Consider the following 17900-nt stretch of genomic DNA (forward strand, 5'->3'; position numbering starts at 1 on the left):
ATATAATATATATTTATTCAAATTTGGATATTAGCAGATACTGATTTGTCTAGATCCGTATCTATATCCGTAATTGTCAGATTCTGATACGAATAATATCCATTTTATTTCGGATACAGATTACATTCAATTTATTTCGGAAATAATACAAACTTTTTTTACGGATATCAAATTTTTCGGATTTTTTTGATAGAGCTTAACATGTGCAACTTCGACCGTTAGGGAGGCATTATTATGGTTAAAACAATTGAAACTTCGACTGTTTGAGAGACATTAAAACAATTAAAGGACTTTTGTACCTTCATGAATACGACGAACAATTGAAATTTCGACTGTTTAAAAGACATTAAAACAATTAAAGGATTTTCGTAGGTTCATGGATACGGCGTAAAATGAACAGTGTGGAATACCAGAACCAGATATCCCTTTGCTCAAGTCTCATGCCATTTTATATTTATAATGTCTAGATTTGACTATGATATCATTTTATTTTGATATAAACTTATCCAGGTATTGAGGTTCGGATCCAAATATGACGAGCTATTTAAACCATTCCCATAACTTACATACCCCAAGATGACAAACAAAATGTATAAATCTCTCCTGGCACACTTGAGTGGAGTAAACTGGACACAAATAATTATATTTCTTAGAAATATATACAAGATTAAAAATTTCAAGGGCTTTCAACTCTGATACGAGTAACAGAGCTCGGACAGAAATAACCTACAGGTATAGACATGTTTAATTTTTGTATGATATCAATGAAAATATAATCAACCAATAAACACATTAATTTGTACATGACTGCCTTGGTTAGAGGCATTATCGCACCCTAGCCATTATTCTTTTTTCTTTTCCTGTTTCATTACTGTTGACCCCCCCTCCTCTCCTCTCTTCCTCATGTTGGGAAGTCGGCATCCTTCGGATGATCTAATCAAGTATAATGTCAAAATGTAAAGCTTCTGCAAAAGTTCTATTGCCGATTATCAAAGGGAACAGCATCTCTGCAGCAAGTTCACAAAGGTATCCGAGAACTCAGCCAGGATGTTGGAACCGTGACCATCGTCATTGTTAAGGTCTGCAGTGGTCATTCCATTTCCCTAAAAAGCAAAACAAATGAAGAAAAACATAGTTTACACAAGAACAAGAAAATGATTACACTTTTAACAGAAAAAAGCTATCATGAATGATAACACTTCGTTTAGCAAATATAAATTTAAGTATTTAACTAGGCGGAAATTTAGAAAACCAATGCAAAAATTAATTCTCACCAAGCTTACAGGAACAATTTTGTACAATGCAAAATGGAAGTCTAAAATTGGAAAACTAGACACCCCACAACCCCATTTTCCCACTTTAAACTTAATTTTGTCTAAGAGGGATGATGAGCAACTTTTAACCCCCGTGCAAAAGCATAGATCAAATATTATATCCACTTCTAGATTCTTATTTTAATTATACATTCTACACTTATTCGTTATAAAAAGACAGTATTTATTTAGCGGTTACAGAAGCCTGTCACCTAAAACAAACTCACCTGCATGATTGATCCAGATTCACTTGTGTTTGCGCCTACTTTAAGCTTATTTCCAACACTTTCAGATGATAGGCCAGCATCTGGAGAATTAATAAGCGAAGATCTGCAAATCATGAAATAAACATTAAAAAAAATTCAATGTAGTTTTCAACGGTGCCAGGAACATTTTAATTGAACTCGAAATATATCAAACTTAGGTCACCAATAAGTTAACAATAAGAAAAAGAAAGATATAAGAAATCCCAAAGTTGAACTAGAAGAAAAATTTTGTCTAGCTCATAAAAGATGGATGGCAGTTACAGTAGTTGCCTTGTTGCTACTTCATATACAATATTTGTAACGGCATACAGACTGTCCATCGTAATCATCTGGAAAGGTCTGGTACATTACATCAATAAATCTCTGCTAAGTTTTAGTGATTTTTTCTGCTAGAGATTAATTCTTAAACATCTTTAAAGAATATGCACTATGATAAGATACTTGCAATACAAAATAGAAGAAGTCCTAGAAATCAGCTGTTTGTTTACATGGAACTAAACCAAAATGGATAAATATTGCATATTCAGATACATGGTAATCTTCTATAAAGGATCCAACACATGCACAGGATGGTGAAGGCTAAAAAGATTGAAAACAAATTATTTGACCCACAGCCAGAAAGAAAGGTTACCTTTCATACAGTTCTTCCTCGCATGAATTTCCAGATGAAGAGTGCCAATCTGAGTCAAGAAAATTTGAATAATTGAATGAATCCCAATGTTCACCAAGACCTATCTTATTATCACATTCGAGAAATCGCTCAGGATGAATATTGGGAAAAAGCTGTCTGCCAGACATTCCGGGGGTAAATCTGCAACGAGACAAACAAAATGACCACCAGTCATATACTACTCTGGAATAAGAAAAGGCTGCCTAAGGAAGACCACATATACAACATATTTTGTATCAAAGATTCTTGGTAGTTTATACCCTCAATTTACTTTAGTTGATCAAAAAACTAAGACGGGAAAGTCAAGCTGTAGCTTACGTAATAATACAGCAATGTGTTGAAGCAACTAATCATTCCTGTATAAGGTAAAAGCTGACCTGGTAGTATAAGATGCCTCACTCTCACAACTTAAGATTTCTGGTGTAGACTCCGAAGGAACTTTGCTACTACCTTGGATCTTATCAGGGTACACCTGCTTATTTGTTTCATGTTTATCAACACTTACATTTTCAATAGGCGAGTTACTTTCACTGAGAATGTTTCCATCCGACAACGACCTTTTAAAAGTTGACCTGCATATCAGAGGAAGTGGTGAGCCGTCAGCCTGAATCATATATTCCAGAACAAGCTGATTTAATAAAATAATGTACAATAATTTAACTAATTTAAGTAATTCATATGCAAGGCTTAAATAAAAACGGATTTCTGACAATAGTATTCCAAATTTATGCTTATAGTAGGTATGATATTTGTGCGAATGTTGAAATTTATATTGAGATCCATTAGTTAAGAAATGTATGGTTCTGTAAGAGTTCTAAGTCCTAAAATAGTCACTTTTTATTAACAAAAATCAACAATCCTATTACTTTTGTCATGATTTGCATAATCTCAAGCATATGTAAAAAAAATGCAACTGCAACTGTTTTTTAGAAAGAGACAAATATTAAAAGTGGATTTTAAGTTGCATACCGTATCTTTGCAAATATTTACAGAGGCAATAATATTGCAAAGAACTAAATATGGCACCTAAGCATTGTACAATTCTCAAAAAAATATACCTAACCTGTCACAACTCTGACATGGCTTGTTCATCGTATATAAAAATTTCAGAAATGAATCAAATTTGATATTACAAGGTTAATGTTTACTACAAAATGAAAATGGCCTGGTCACCAACTCGTGAAAAACTGTAGCCAATCAGTAACTTTACTTTTCTCATTTTGCGCAAGGAACATATAAAGTAAATCTTACAATTTAAAGAGGTCACATAACATAGTAAAGGGATAAATATAACACCTTGCAGTGTCCTTTGAAAAGTCAGAACCTCGATTTCCAACATTGTGGTGTTGGTCTGAATCCAGCTCCCACAGTTCTGGCTTCCCCTTATGTGGCTGAAAATGCCCTAGGAACCTGCTCAACAAAATAAAGTCAAGAGGAGCTAGAATGTTTTTAACCAAATGCATATCACGTCTATACCACAAGTATGCCGTATGCAAGGAAACACAATTTTCAGTGAAAGGGTCTATCTCGCAAAACCATATAATATTAACTTACTAATTTGACTTACACATTGATTGCATCTTGCTTTTCAGCATCCATGTAAGCATTACTATAATACCGTTGTAGAGTTCTAAATAATTCCTGAGACTGTGTTGCTGCCTTCCACTGGCCTCTTCTCTGAGAAAATATCTATTCAAAAATTACACAATAAATTAGAATTTGTTTTTACTTTTTTAAAGAAAAAACTTCACAAATAGGAGAAATATAGAGAAAAATGATATTAGCAGAAATTTACATTCCTAATGTCCTGACCTAAAATAATATATAAAATTATATAGTAGCAACCACTGAATAGTAAAAACTTAAAATTTCAATTTGTGTGGTCACAGTTGTAGCGGTTATGACATTGCCGGCTTCCAAATTGTATGAAGGTAAATCCAATTTATCGTGTATTCCAGTATTATATCAGTCCAAGCACACACCTGAACACACCTGAACATACCTCCTATCTCTGTTTATTAAGCAAGTACAGCAATATTTGAATTCTTGGTCACATAATATCATTGAACAGGACTACTAAGTTTATAGTTAGACTCTTCAGAAACCATGGCTGACGAAATACGCCAACCTGGGTATTGTCCGTCAGTCCATGAAGATTTTAGATCCAATGTAATTAGTCTTTTATTTTGTTAAGATGTAGGCCCAATATTAAATAATCACACACCTAAATAACTTATATTCTCTTCACATCCTCTCAAAGTATAACAAAGAAACCATTTGATATAAATAATATGCTATCTCTGTTCCAGTTTCCTGTCCCTTTAACATTTTAAAACATACCCTATTTTATCAGTGTCAATAAGAAAATACATCAGTGAACCACGACCAACTTGCATGTAGGTCATTTTACTCCAAAAGCTTACATTCAATTCAACTAACCGAAAACTAATAAAAACTTTCAAATACATTTTGAACATGTTAACTGCTACAAATGGGACTGAATCATGAGATGGATTGTTGACATGGAAGCAAAATACGAGATGCCATATATATACATAGGGAGTTACTCCAGTGAGAACTCTCATGAAAACTAAGAACCTGGGACACGATCACCAAATACAAATATATATATATATATATATATATATATATTAGAGTTAAGTTCTATGGAGACTACGTTTTTATTGGAGACCTTGGAGACCACTTATGTTCTGCAAGTAAAATCTTGCATAACACAAATATGACTCTATTATATTTGACACTAGCCTATAACCCGTACGATGCACGGATTGAAAATCTTCGTGGACTAATATATATATATATACTAGCCTATAACCCGTGCGATGCACGAATTGTTTTTAACATTCGATAGTTTTTAATAATATAATTTTCAATAGTTGAAAAGTAAATTGAAGAATATAATAAAATATAACAATATATGTTTTATAATAATTTGAGACTTGACTGAAAATAAATAATATAATATAATGTTTAAATAAAGAATATAAAAGTTTAAATATAATAAGCTGTTGACGGGGTTCGAACCCTGAATCCATGAGAGCAGTTTAAATATTAATATAATAATATTTTATTATTGTATCCAATGGTTCTCATTTTTTTGACTTTAAATCTGACGGTTGTTATTTGTCGTACCAAACAACTGTACCGAGCAACTACCAAACAACTGTACCGAGCAACTACCAAATAGAGGGTGTTCTGCTTATAATAGTATAGTATAGATATATATACTATTATATTAAAGACGAAACATTGAAAGTTTGTTTGTTGGTTGTTGGTCGTTCTATTATATTTAAAATATGACACTTAATATTATATTTAAAACAAGACACCTAAAATTACTCGCCTATCAATTCTATTATATTTAAAATAGGACACTTATATTATGATACTTCATGTTATATTTAAAACAGGACACCTAAAATTAATCACCTATCAATTCTATTATATTTAAAATAGGACACTTATATTATATTTCTATCTATACTATTATGTTAAAGATGAAACATTGAAAATTTGGTTGTCGATCGTTGTTGACCGTTAGATTTATACTTAAAAATTAGTATTATTTAAGAGGTATAAGGTTCGAATCCTGCCGGCAACATATTAAAATTATAAAAAAAATTAGTATTCTTTGAGAGGTATAATCAAAATTAGAATTTACAATATATATGATAAAAACAACCGTGCATCGCACGAGTTATATAATAGTCTATACTATACTATTATAAGCAGAACACCCTCTATTTGGTAGTTGCTCGGTACAGTTGTTCGGTAGTTGCACGGTACAGTTGTTTGGTACGACAAATAACAACCGTCAGATCTAAAGTCAGAAAAATGAGAACCATTGGATACAATAATAAAATATTATTATATTAATATATATAAACACATATATCTATCTTATAGTCATACATTTTATCATCACTACATTTATTATGACCACCACCAACTATCACCACTACACCGCTATCAACATCACACAATCACCACAACACCACCACCACAGCACAATTATCAAAATCAACTCAAAATTATCAAAATTTGAACCACCAACAATACCACTACTATCTAAATTACACACACACATATAGTTAACATGGATGCCGAGTTGGACTCCAATATAGAACCATTTCAACAGATCCTGTAAAAATTAAGGGGGAGTCGATGCCTGTCAAAGATTTTTAAAGTTTGGCGACGGAATTGCAAGTTATATATACTTTAGTATTCCGTTAAAAAGCTTTTAACTTCAGTGACCCACCTGAGAGTTGACCATGAGTTAAGTAGTCTTTTAGATTATTAACCTCCTTTCATATAATACATTTATCAGTACAATTTCAAAATTGATCACTTTAAAACAACACCTAGATCTGTGACTTCTTTTTATACATGCATCAACATCTAGTGAAAAAGTAACCATGTTACAAACTTCAATTATAAATAATCACCTTATTGTGTGCTGCAGAACCACCATATTGTAATGCAAGTGTGTCACCCATCATCTCATATAATCTCATCAAATCGTCTGCCAAAGGGGAATCAAGATCTATGTCCGGTGTATCTTGAAGTCCTAAAGCGTGGAGCTGGCAGCCAAAAGCAACCAAACCATAGGCGTATTGTGCGACATTCGTACGGTCCAAACAGTCTATGCAATTTGTTCGAAGAACTCCTTTCTGAAATGATGGCTTGATAAAATTACTTCCACCAACATCATCAGTGTCGATGCAAATTACATCTTCTGACTTGCAGCATTCTTCGTCCACTATATTGCAATGATCACCATCACTGTTACTGCACCAAATTTTGATAGTGGACTCATATTATGTAACTGAAAGCCAAAGTACACCACCGACGTTTGACAAAATTCCAAAAGCAATTTACAGTTCATAATAAATGGAAGTCCATGTAACACTCATTTGGCATTTTTATAACAAAATAAAGAACAGGCTTGCATCAAATCTTTATAAAACTACACAAAACCAAACAAAAAATTTGTAAATCTAAAATAATACCAAGGGGATACTGGAACCATCTAAGCACGTCCTGGGAACGTATGCTAAACAGATATTTAGCTTTACTATGTTTCAGACTATCACAGGGAAGGACATAATAGTACTACATGTAGTATGCTACAGAGTCACAGAAGGACAGACATACCGACACCCACAGTCCACAGACAAACAATACTTACTCAGAAGATGAACAGTTGTACATGTCCCTCATCCTTGAAGATGGTTTCACTTGGCAATAAAAGATACCGGTTAAGTTTAATGCATATGCAGCCATTTTAGCTAATAGCGCCAATACATTTGTTGCTTTACTGCAAAATGCAAGGAATTATCACATTGATTGCACACCAAAAATAATGGGAAAAAAGAAACAGAAATCAAAAGCTAGAGCTAAAAGGGGAAATCAAAGGATTTTTTCGTACGGTGTACCTCCTGGAAAACTTGTTCAGATCCAAGTGTAGGAACTTCAAATGGTTTTCTTCGGACAGATCTTTATTAATTAAATTAATAGCATTGCGGAACTCTGTGCGCAGAATAGATTCGCGAGGCCTCTTTTCTCGAGTCTGCTTATCACAACCATTAAAAGAGGCAAATGAAAATGAAGAATATGACTAACAGACTGTTTAGTTACATCCGTCTGCAGATGTTTCACGACAAAACAAACAAAATAATCAAAAGATAACAAGCATACCTTGATTAAATTTAAGATTATGATTGGATTTCCATATCTCTTAGCGAGATTCTCAAAGTGAAGCTTAGTGGCTTCATACTTGGGGTCCTTCTTAAACACTGAAATGATGAAACTGATTAACATATTATACATTATAAACAGTGACATAATATACACCAAAAGAGCTATTCAGTATGCTCAGCATACATATAATGTCAGGTTTGATATTCAATCGTGAAGTTTCTTGTGACCAGAAAAGTGGTATCGAACCCCTGTGCTGCACAACAGAACTTATTTGAGTGCACCCATTAGGGACATCTTCTATGACAATCTGTTCAGTCTCGACATCATTTGCAACACGACCTTTCTCATTCACCCCTCGTTTCAAATATCTAGAACAGGAAATTAGATAGTTATCGGACACAGGAAAACTATATGATTTTTCCAAAGATTGGACAATCATTTTAGAGAAACAAAATATTTATGCACAAGACTCTATGCTTATGCAATAATTTCACTGTATGCCATACAACATAGAATGATTTTAGTTTTTTAAAATTTGGATAAAATGCACACAAGTGGGCTGTGCAGATGAGACAAGTGATGTCCACATGTAGGGAAGAGCAAGACTACGTATATGAAATGTCTCAGTAATAGGAAAATAGTTTTCATTTTTCCTAGTTTATAATTATCAAAGTGAAAAGTTAACAAACCTGGTTCCCGCGTAATGCCGAGATCGTCTAGCAATGAGGGTCAAGTGGAAATCCTTCCCTAAAATTTGAAGCTTTACCTGATACGACAGATTATGAGAAGTAATAGGAAAAATACTTAAGCGTTGCAACTAAACTGGTGGACATGGGATACAATACATGCCATATATGTTATATACTACTGATAGTAGGTGCGGAGATCTTAAATTAACTTTTAATCTCAACTGCAGGGTTCACTCTAAAAACAACCATCAATTTATACTGCACAAAGATATGCAATTACATGTTTACTGCCAGTGTTCATTGGCATCAGTAATTTTCCCTAGTACATATATTTCAAACTCTTTAAGCATCACGGATTTTCCCAATTTCTTACAACTTAACTCAAATATAAGAGAACACTCAAGTTTCAAGATCTTAATCGGCCTTGAAGAAAATTATGTATTGACAGTAAAAGTTCATCTTCTCTTTAAATAAATATATAAATTAGGCATATAATTCAAGTCGATTAGGAAGATGTAATCCAAGTTGGCATAGCCATATACTGACATTGAAAAAGTTCAGGAAGAGGATATCCTCTTGCACACTAACCAGATACTGACAAGCAAAAGCTTCACTTTTCTTTTCTTTAATTGAAAGAAAAAACTTTTATTGATTACAGAAACCAAATCAATATTTTTGCCAAATAGGGAATCATTAGATATTGGGGTGCCGCCTCAGCCTATACTATCCAATTAGTCAGCCTACAACCAGCGTCTTGGTTTAGACTCTGGACTGGTCAATAAGTCGGTAATTCCAATTTACAAGAGAACACTGATCTTAAGAAAACACAAGTTGCTTAACTTTGGATTTTTGTAGAACGAACAAACTAATATGATAATAGTAATAAAGTGCTTTAGGAGTACCTGTTTAAAGAACCCATACACTAGTGCAACTGTCCAAAGAGTATTTTTAAGATGATTTCGTATTCCACGAGTCATAAACTCATTCCATACAAACATTGTTTCATAAAGGACATGTCCTGCTTCATGGTTACTCATGTTCTTTTGAAGACTACGCATGACATGGTAGGAATAGCTAAAAAAGAAGTCCTTCGTGAGATCCACAGTGCACAGGAGCTTCTTGTATCTATGTCATTAACAGAAACAGGAAAGAGGGAAAATCAATTATACAAGTTCAGTGCTATATACATATATATAAATATATGTGTGTGTGTGTGTATATGTGTACAGTTACTATGAAATTTCAACAATGACATGAGAAAGCTGTAAATTCGCTAGTTGCCGAAGGAAAACTATTACAATTATAATCTGTAATAAAGGAGTGGACCACACAAACCCAGATAGTACCTTCTCCTCATTCAACATGATAAATTAACATCACAACACCACTGAAGTTTGCCCTGTAATTCACAGGATGTAAAAAGGCAAGAACCTCTAGTAATATTATAATTATCGAGGAAATATTGACATTAGTCAAAAGTACTGCCCAGCAATTGCTTATATACAATTTGGATTATAAATTGCCTCAAATAGTACAGAAAATATGAGCATGCGGTCGGGTTAAAGTCCACAACCGCTGGTTTGAACATCAATGAATATAACAAAAGGCAAACGGGTTGCCATAGTGAGTTGTCCTATATAAAAATGAAGACAAACACATTGAGAAACGGTTTTTAATGAAATACAGAGGGACTGGAACCTAAACATCTTCTCTCCTAAAGGTACTGGTGAAATATTACATTTACATGCAGAATTGACAAAAGACCTGTTCTCATTCTTAGAGTAAGCCATATCGGATTGCACAGTTGAATTGGGAATTGTAATCATCTTGCTCTTAGAAACAGCATAAATTGCATGACCACAAAGTACACCAATCTTCCTTCTCTTTGTGATAAGTAGCATGTAATAGGGTCCCAGAAACTTTACAAACCCTGAAATCGGCAATGAGGTTGTAAGGTGTGTCAAAAAAGAAAACACACAGACACACACATATATGGTAATACTTAAAAGTAAATCAGTATAACTATAACCTACCAACAATACCATAACAAACAGTCACAAATTTAAGCCCGCCAGTGGACTTATTCCCATCATCTATTCTTTTTAGCAGTTCATGGCATTCAACTTCAGAGTAAGTGGTAGAATCTTCAGTAATATTAAGCTCCAAGGGCTCTAATCTGTTGATCTTTAAGACTCTCTGGACTGATCCACTCTTGTCTTGTCCAATCATATAAAAGTTCTGATGCAATGTAGAAATGAAAGATATAATTTAAGCTATTCAAAACTACTAAAAGATATGAGCATCGAAGTCAAAACCCTATCTCCTATAAATCATTTAAATATGCATGTTTTTTGTAAATGACAAGGAACCTGTTCCAAAATATTCACTAACAATAGATTAGTACAAAATACTTTATCATGAAGCCGTTTAGATGGATAAAACTACAGAGTTAGTACATTTATTCAGGTATTTATTTCTAATAATGGTGATATATCTGATAACTTTAGTTAAAAAACAATGTTGTATGAGAGCAAGTTTGGCAGGGCCGGATTCTTTTTGCTGAACAACCTCAATAAAAATTAAACTATGACCAAATGCTAGCTATGTATTGTTCTAAGTACCAAATTTCTTGGGTTTTTCCCTACAGGAATATGAAACAACATATCCCGTTATTTTAACCCTGATCATAACATAAATTGAAGTACAAAACAAGAACATAATGAAGCACAATATGTTATCACATTTTTCCAGTTCACTACATGATAGGTCACTGCTTTGTCATTGGAAAACAGTGTAGCTTCTAGCTTTTTACACGAAAATGAACATAAACAATATTTTTATGTAGTATAGGGTATGAAGCGTGAAAAGAAATTAATGATACAAACAGTACACACACCCACAGATATATATATATATATGTATATATATATATATATAATTTTAAGTCTGTGTTCCATGGGTGGACAAATACATGCCAAAGAATAATATTGCAAGTCTCACTAGCCAAAGGCATCATATGTATTAATTATTAAAAGGTTGTGACCACTAAAATTGATATTTGCAACCTAGAAACCATGCCTGTAAACATGAAAAATGCCAGCTGTAGGATTTCATTACAAAGGCTCAAATCATAGTAAGAATTCCAAAAAAAAAAGTTCGGTGGTTGACTGCAAGGGTCTGGCCGTTGCGGAACAGTAAAAGATGACCCATCGTCCCAATCGGATAGACATTAATGATGTAAAGAAGCATATATTACAACAATATGCAAGTCCACAAATGATAGGTATCCTCTAAAACAAAAGCAATGCAAAAGCTTTCATACACAAATTCTAATTGATGAAATTAAGGTCGAAGAACAATCATACCTCCTGACACGCAACCATAATCAGTAATACAATGCACACAAATGAGAACCAGTACGGAGAAAAGATCAAGTAGTGTGCTTAAAAAATAACATAAAAAATTTAAAGTAGGATGGAAACAATTACCGAGCGAGTCTCGTAAAGTCTAAACTTTTGCAAGTAGATAGATTTGTGTTTGAGGTGCTTAAAATGAAAAGTGTGCTGCAGCTCTGGCAACACGTAGGGATCCCCCGTGGACTGAGCCCCCGACTCGGAAAGCAGCATTGCACCTAGTGGGAGAGGGGGAAGAGAGAGAGAGAGAGAGATCCAGTCAATACAAAGCTGAATAAGATAGTAAAAATCAGCAGCAGCTTAAGCAATATTAGAACATCAAACAAGCGATGATGAAGGTCAAAATACAAGCAAGATCAAACTTAATATAGTAACAAACTAAATAATTATGTGATTGATGGACTAAACAAGCAAAAAAAGAAATTAATCAATACAAATATAGATACAAAAAATTAACATAGAAACAGATAGATATAGGAAGATCGAAACCAGTTGGAATTGCGAGAACGATAGAAGAGCCCGAGTCGAGTCTGAGTCCGAGCTGAGTCAGAGAGCGAGTAAGAAATGAGAACACACAACTCCGGCGACGCAGTCCACACAAATATATTAGTCCTACCTGTTCTGTTCTGTTCTGTTCTGTGCTGTCCTGTCCTCCTTAATTAACAAAATATAAATGGAAAATATATAAAAGCCCTCTATTGTCTATTGATAATAAATCGTGACACGTTTATAAATTTTCCTCAGCAAGGTCAACTACTATATTTTCCCGAACTTGCTGTTTTTATTTCCAAATCAACCGCTGTTGTTAACGCATAAATTAAGGATTCAAGTTCATGAATATATTCCTAAATAAAGTGGAGATGAGTTGAAAAATCGAAATAAACTGAAATTGATAAAAATTGATTAAAACTGAGTCGAATAAAATTGAATCCAATTAAATTCGAAAAAATGAAAAACTAAACCATTAATAGTAGCTCGGTTCCGATTTTACCGTTAAACTGAACCGAAAAAATCGAAATGGAACTGATTATTATAATAAATTAATAAATTATTATATATACTATTATATAATTATAGATATATAAATCATAAACATATAAATATATAATTTAAGAACTCAAACTTTGGGCCATTTGGGCCTTTCCAAAGTCATGAAACAAAGCAGCGGTTTATTTTTGTTGTGAGCTTGAACTAGAGATGCATAAAAAGTTCACACTCGAAAATCTGGTCTGGGCTGATCAGGTCAAAACCCAGTCAAGCCCGGCCCGGTCAAAGCCCGACCCGGTTCCGGCCCAGGCTTCGGGTCTCGACGGACCCTATATTTTTAGGTAAGATCCGGCACGGTTAAAAGCCCGGGCTTCGGCCCGACCCGATTAAAAGCCCGAAAAAATCCAGTTAAAATCTGATTATTCAAATTTATTTTCTTATATATTTATAAATTCACATTTACTATAAATATAAATAATACTTCAAACACATATATATTTACATATTTGTGATTAATAATATTATTTATATACTTCATTGCGTAAATAATGAAAGAAGATATAATAAATACACTATATATATTTGGATAACAATGATAAAATATATTATTCTATAAACATGTTTATTTTTTACCGAATTTAAATGTTTACAACGAAGTAATGTTTTCATAAAATATTCCATGTAAACTAATACATTTTTACGATTTAAATTAGAAAAAAAGCCCGGTTAGGCCCACCTCGAGGGCCCAAACGTGCTCTGACATTTTCGGGGAGCCCGACCCGGCCCGGTCAAAGTCAAAGCCCGAAAAACCCGGCCCGGTCAAAGCCCAGGCTTTTTAAGGCCCGGTCAAAACCCGGCCCAGTGGACCTTTTGTGCATATCTAGCTTGAACATACCTAACATGTTCCAAAGTGAACACACACGGAAGTATATATGGCAATTAAATCATATAAGTGAGCATTCCAAGTTCAGAGAGGCACCAGCTGATCATAGTGCTTTCTTGGGCCTATTATTAATCTAAACATAGTTATTTGGGTTGCTTGGTTTTATTATTAAATAAAGCAACGTTGCCTAGTGATCGTTGCACTGCAGATGAGGTCTTAGGTGATATCGCGTGAATTTAGGAATCAAATAAGAGGGAGATAAATTAAGATCAAATATCCTGATTTATAGCTCATCAGTTAGGCAGTCTATATGTATCAGTTTATTCTCATAATCATAGTTATCAATTATAAGGTTTTCCTTATCAGTAATCAAAAACACGCTTTGTATTGCATATTCTCTTGTTTTTATCTTTCATTTGGTATCAGAGCGCATCACATGTGAAGTACTTCCGAAGATTAAACAATAAATGGAGGCAAGCAAGAATAAGGAGGGGTCGTTTGGGCTAAGCTATCCAATGTTAACAAAGGAAAACTATACCATTTGGGCCATAAAGATGATAGTATTTACGCAGGCTCATGGGGTTTGAGAGGCGATAGAACCTAAGGATTCCAAAACCCCACCAGAGGAGAAGACAGACAAGAGAGCGTTGGCCATTATCTACCAGGGTATCGCAGATGATATGTTGTTAACGAAAGCAGAAAAGAAAACGTCCAAGGAGGTTTGGGGGCGATTAAGATATTGTGTTAGGGTGCAGATAAGGTAAAAAAGGCTAAAGCTCAAACCTTAAAATCTGTATTTGAGTCACTGAAGATGAGAGATACAGAGCAGTTAGATGATTTCTGTATGAGACTGAATGGCTTGGTTACAAATATCAGGGTGTTAGGGGAAACAATTGTTGAGGATTATATCGTTAAGAAGCCACTAAGAGCTGTCCCAACTAAATTCCTGCAAATTACGTCGGCAGTCGAACAATTTGGGAACTTAGAAACCATGTCCGTAGAGGAAGTCGTTGGCTCACTCAATGCTCATGAGGAACGTTTGAAGGGACAAACGGAAAACAGTGAGGGACAACAACTCTTGTTGACAGAGGATGAATGGCTTAAGAGAGAAAGTAATGACGGAAAACTTCTTCTCACGCGCGAAGAATGGCTGAGAAGATCTGGGAAAGGTGCCCAAGAAGGCAGTGGGGGTGATTATCGTGTAAGGGATAATCGTATGACTCGTGACAGGAACCAAGTAAAGTGTTTTATAACTGTACGACATACGATCACTTTGCATATGAGTACCGCAAGCCAAAGAAAAATAGACAGCAGAGAGGAGAGGCAAACCTGGCTCTATTAAATGACGAAGAACCCGCACTCTTGATGGCTCTGTGCGAGAATGACAAGAATGATGTGATTGGTTTTATAGAAGGAAAGACTGGATATGACACTAAAAGAAGAGATGAAAACATGTGGTACATTGACAACGGGGCCAGCAACCACATGACAGGGCAACGAGAGAAGTTCGAAAAACTTGACAAAACAGTGAAAGGAGAGGTAAAGTTTGGTGATGGCTTCATAGTGAAGATTGAAGGTAAAGGCACGATCAGGATCATGTGTAAGAATGGGGAAACGAGACTTTTGTACGGAGTTTACTACATACCTACACTTCGAAGCAACATCATAAGTCTGGGTCAACTATCAGAAGAGGGAAATCATGTGTTTATGAATGGAGAAAATATTTGGGTCTATGATAGCTATGGAAGAATGCTTATACAAGTCCAAAGGTCTGCAAATCGTCTTTACAAGATTCACATCCAAGAAGCTGAGCATCATTGTCTATTAACGAAGAGTGAAGATGAGACATGGCTATGACACAAAAGACTCGGACATGTGAATTTCAAAGAAATGCAGATGATGTCAAGAAATCACATGGCTCATGGAATGCCAAATATTGTTCAACCGAAGGATATTTGTGATGGATGCCTCATGTCAAAACAAACACGTATGCCGTTTCCAACTCAATATAATTTCTCTGTAAAATCCGTTTTGGAATTAATTCATTTGGATTTGTGTGGTCCTATATCTCCCTCCACTCCAGGAGGAAAACAGTATTTTATGCTTTTAGTTGATGATTACAGTCATATGATGTGGATATACTTGCTCAGAACTAAAAGTGAGGCTTTGAATTATTTCAAGAAATTTAAAATGCTTGTAGAGAAAAGTACACCACAGGGTATAAAAGTCTTGAGAACTGATCGCGGGGGTGAATTTTGCTCAAAGGAATTCAATAATTTTTGTGAGGAACATGGCATATTACGACATTATACGACACCCTACACACCACAGCAAAATGGTGTCGTAGAGCGACGTAATCGTACCGTAGTTGCCATGGCCAGAAGCATGCTTAAAGAGAGACATGTACCAGCTCAATACTGGGGTGAGGCTGTTACTGATGCCATTTATGTGTTGAATAAATTGCCAACTAGAGTTATGTAAACCATCACGCCTCACGAAGCCCGGTTTGGGACGAAACCAAATGTGAAATGTATCAAGGTATTTGGCTGTACAACCTACATAAAAATTCCGGTTGTACACACTAAAAAACTTGATGACAGGAGTCAAAGGATGGTGTATTTTGGGAGAGAACCCGACACGAAGGTATTCAGATTGTATGATCCGAATACTGGCAGCATTCAAGTTAGTAGAGATGTGGTATTCGATGAACATAAGGCATGGGACTGAGGAGCTACCTCTGAATCTTGTATAAATAGAGGTGCATATTTTACAGTGGGTGATGATTTGTCAGAGCCTGAGTCGTCAAGCGAAGAACGAAGCCCACCAACGACTCCGGTTTCAGACACAACATCTAGGACTTCTTCCTCAGAAAGTGAAGAAATAGAAAATTCTAGTGTGTCCAGCGATACTAGTGACCACCCTCAACATTTTCGGTCACTCGATGACATTTATGAACACACAACAGAAATAAAATTGGCTGAAGATGAACTCTTGCTGATGGGTGTAGACGAACCCGTTTATTTCGAACAAGCAGTAGAGGACAGTGCCTGAAAAGCACCAATGGATCGTGAGATCGACTCTATTGAAAAAACCTGGCAGATGGTGGATCTTCCTCAGGGATACAAAGCCATAGGTCTTAAGTGGGTGTATAAGTTGAAGACGGATCAAAATGGAGAAATAACTAAACACAAATCCCGCCTTGTGGCTAAAGGCTATGTACAACGACATGGAGTTGACTATGAATAAGTCTTTACTCCGGTAACTAGACTTGAAACAGTTCGCTTACTTCTGGCATTGGCAGCAAAGAATGATTGGGAAATCCATCATCTTGACGTCAAATCTACCTTTTTGAATGGAGTTATCCAGGAGGAGGTATACGTCTCTGTTAGTCCCTAACAATACAACAAGAATTATAGAAGGGGGGTTGAATGTAATTCTAGCTACTTTTTAAGATTAATTAAAAGTGGTTCTAACTTAATAATATAAAAGTGTTTGATTTGCAAATTACGGAATGAAAAGTTAGATAAATTAAAACACAAGTAATTAAAAAACAAGTCTTTAAAAACTTTCTGGTGGATTTGAATGTATCCACCATATATATATATATATATATCAAGAGAACTTTGTGAAGCTTGAATAGTTCACAGCTGCTTACAAATATGAACAACTAAACTTTCAGAGAAATGCTACAAGATACAGCTTCCAATTGTTTCTTTGAGAATGTATTTGCTTAGTCTTCTATTTGCTACTCTTGGTTTATATATCACCAAGATTACATAGTAATAAGACAAGATAATAAAACAAAATCTATCAAGTCTAATACCATGCTGCTTCACTACTCTATTCCAGCATCTTTGAATATCTTCATATTAGCATGGAAATGGTAATGCTTCTTTGTAAACACTCGACGCATGTGACTGTGTTGTCACTGTCAACAGATGTTTGAATTGATCATCCG

At 34.8% G+C, this 17900-nt stretch overlaps 2 protein-coding genes across 3 annotated transcripts; one reads left to right on the top strand and one right to left on the bottom strand.

Annotated features, from left to right (window-relative positions):
- Positions 1-617: 617 nt before the first annotated feature.
- On the bottom strand, positions 618-12744 carry LOC141723977 (phosphoinositide phosphatase SAC2-like). 2 transcript variants are annotated; one of them, XM_074525951.1, is made up of 17 exons: positions 12562-12744; positions 12148-12290; positions 10693-10897; positions 10424-10589; positions 9562-9784; positions 8660-8736; positions 8154-8338; positions 7968-8065; positions 7706-7839; positions 7459-7587; positions 6716-7052; positions 3817-3938; positions 3546-3659; positions 2627-2821; positions 2211-2390; positions 1541-1643; positions 618-1103 (listed from the first exon to the last, which is right to left on the bottom strand). In XM_074525951.1, exons 2-17 carry the CDS (start codon positions 12283-12285, stop codon positions 990-992), a joined length of 2520 nt encoding a protein of 839 aa, XP_074382052.1. In that variant the 5' UTR covers positions 12286-12290; positions 12562-12744; the 3' UTR covers positions 618-989. The 2 variants fall into 2 exon arrangements, with proteins under 2 accessions (XP_074382052.1, XP_074382051.1); XM_074525950.1 differs by having other exon boundaries at positions 6716-7058; positions 12562-12743.
- A 2009-nt stretch (positions 12745-14753) lies between these two features.
- LOC141660036 (uncharacterized) lies at positions 14754-15799 on the top strand. Its single transcript, XM_074466994.1, has 2 exons — positions 14754-15143; positions 15227-15799. The coding sequence occupies exons 1-2, from the start codon at positions 14754-14756 to the stop codon at positions 15797-15799; spliced, it is 963 nt and encodes a 320-aa protein (XP_074323095.1).
- Positions 15800-17900: the final 2101 nt, after the last annotated feature.

The sequence above is a fragment of the Apium graveolens genome, chromosome 5, assembly GCF_009905375.1.
Source record: "Apium graveolens cultivar Ventura chromosome 5, ASM990537v1, whole genome shotgun sequence".
Classification (NCBI taxonomy): domain Eukaryota; kingdom Viridiplantae; phylum Streptophyta; class Magnoliopsida; order Apiales; family Apiaceae; genus Apium; species Apium graveolens.

What these genes read in the sequence shown, in the direction of transcription:
- LOC141723977 (XM_074525950.1), bottom strand. Translation starts at nt 12,285, where the DNA reads ATGCTGCTTTCCGAGTCGGGGGCTCAGTCCACGGGGGATCCCTACGTG. An exon ending in TGTATGGGTTCTTTAAACAG is followed by an intron (nt 8,737 to 9,561) that starts GTACTCCTAAAG and finishes CTGTCGTATCAG; the next exon opens with GTAAAGCTTCAAATTTTAGG. An exon ending in TATCAAACCTGACATTATAT is followed by an intron (nt 8,066 to 8,153) that starts GTATGCTGAGCA and finishes TCATCATTTCAG; the next exon opens with TGTTTAAGAAGGACCCCAAG.
- LOC141660036 (XM_074466994.1), top strand. Translation starts at nt 14,754, where the DNA reads ATGAGAGATACAGAGCAGTTAGATGATTTCTGTATGAGACTGAATGGC. An exon ending in GCAGTGGGGGTGATTATCGT is followed by an intron (nt 15,144 to 15,226) that starts GTAAGGGATAAT and finishes TTTGCATATGAG; the next exon opens with TACCGCAAGCCAAAGAAAAA.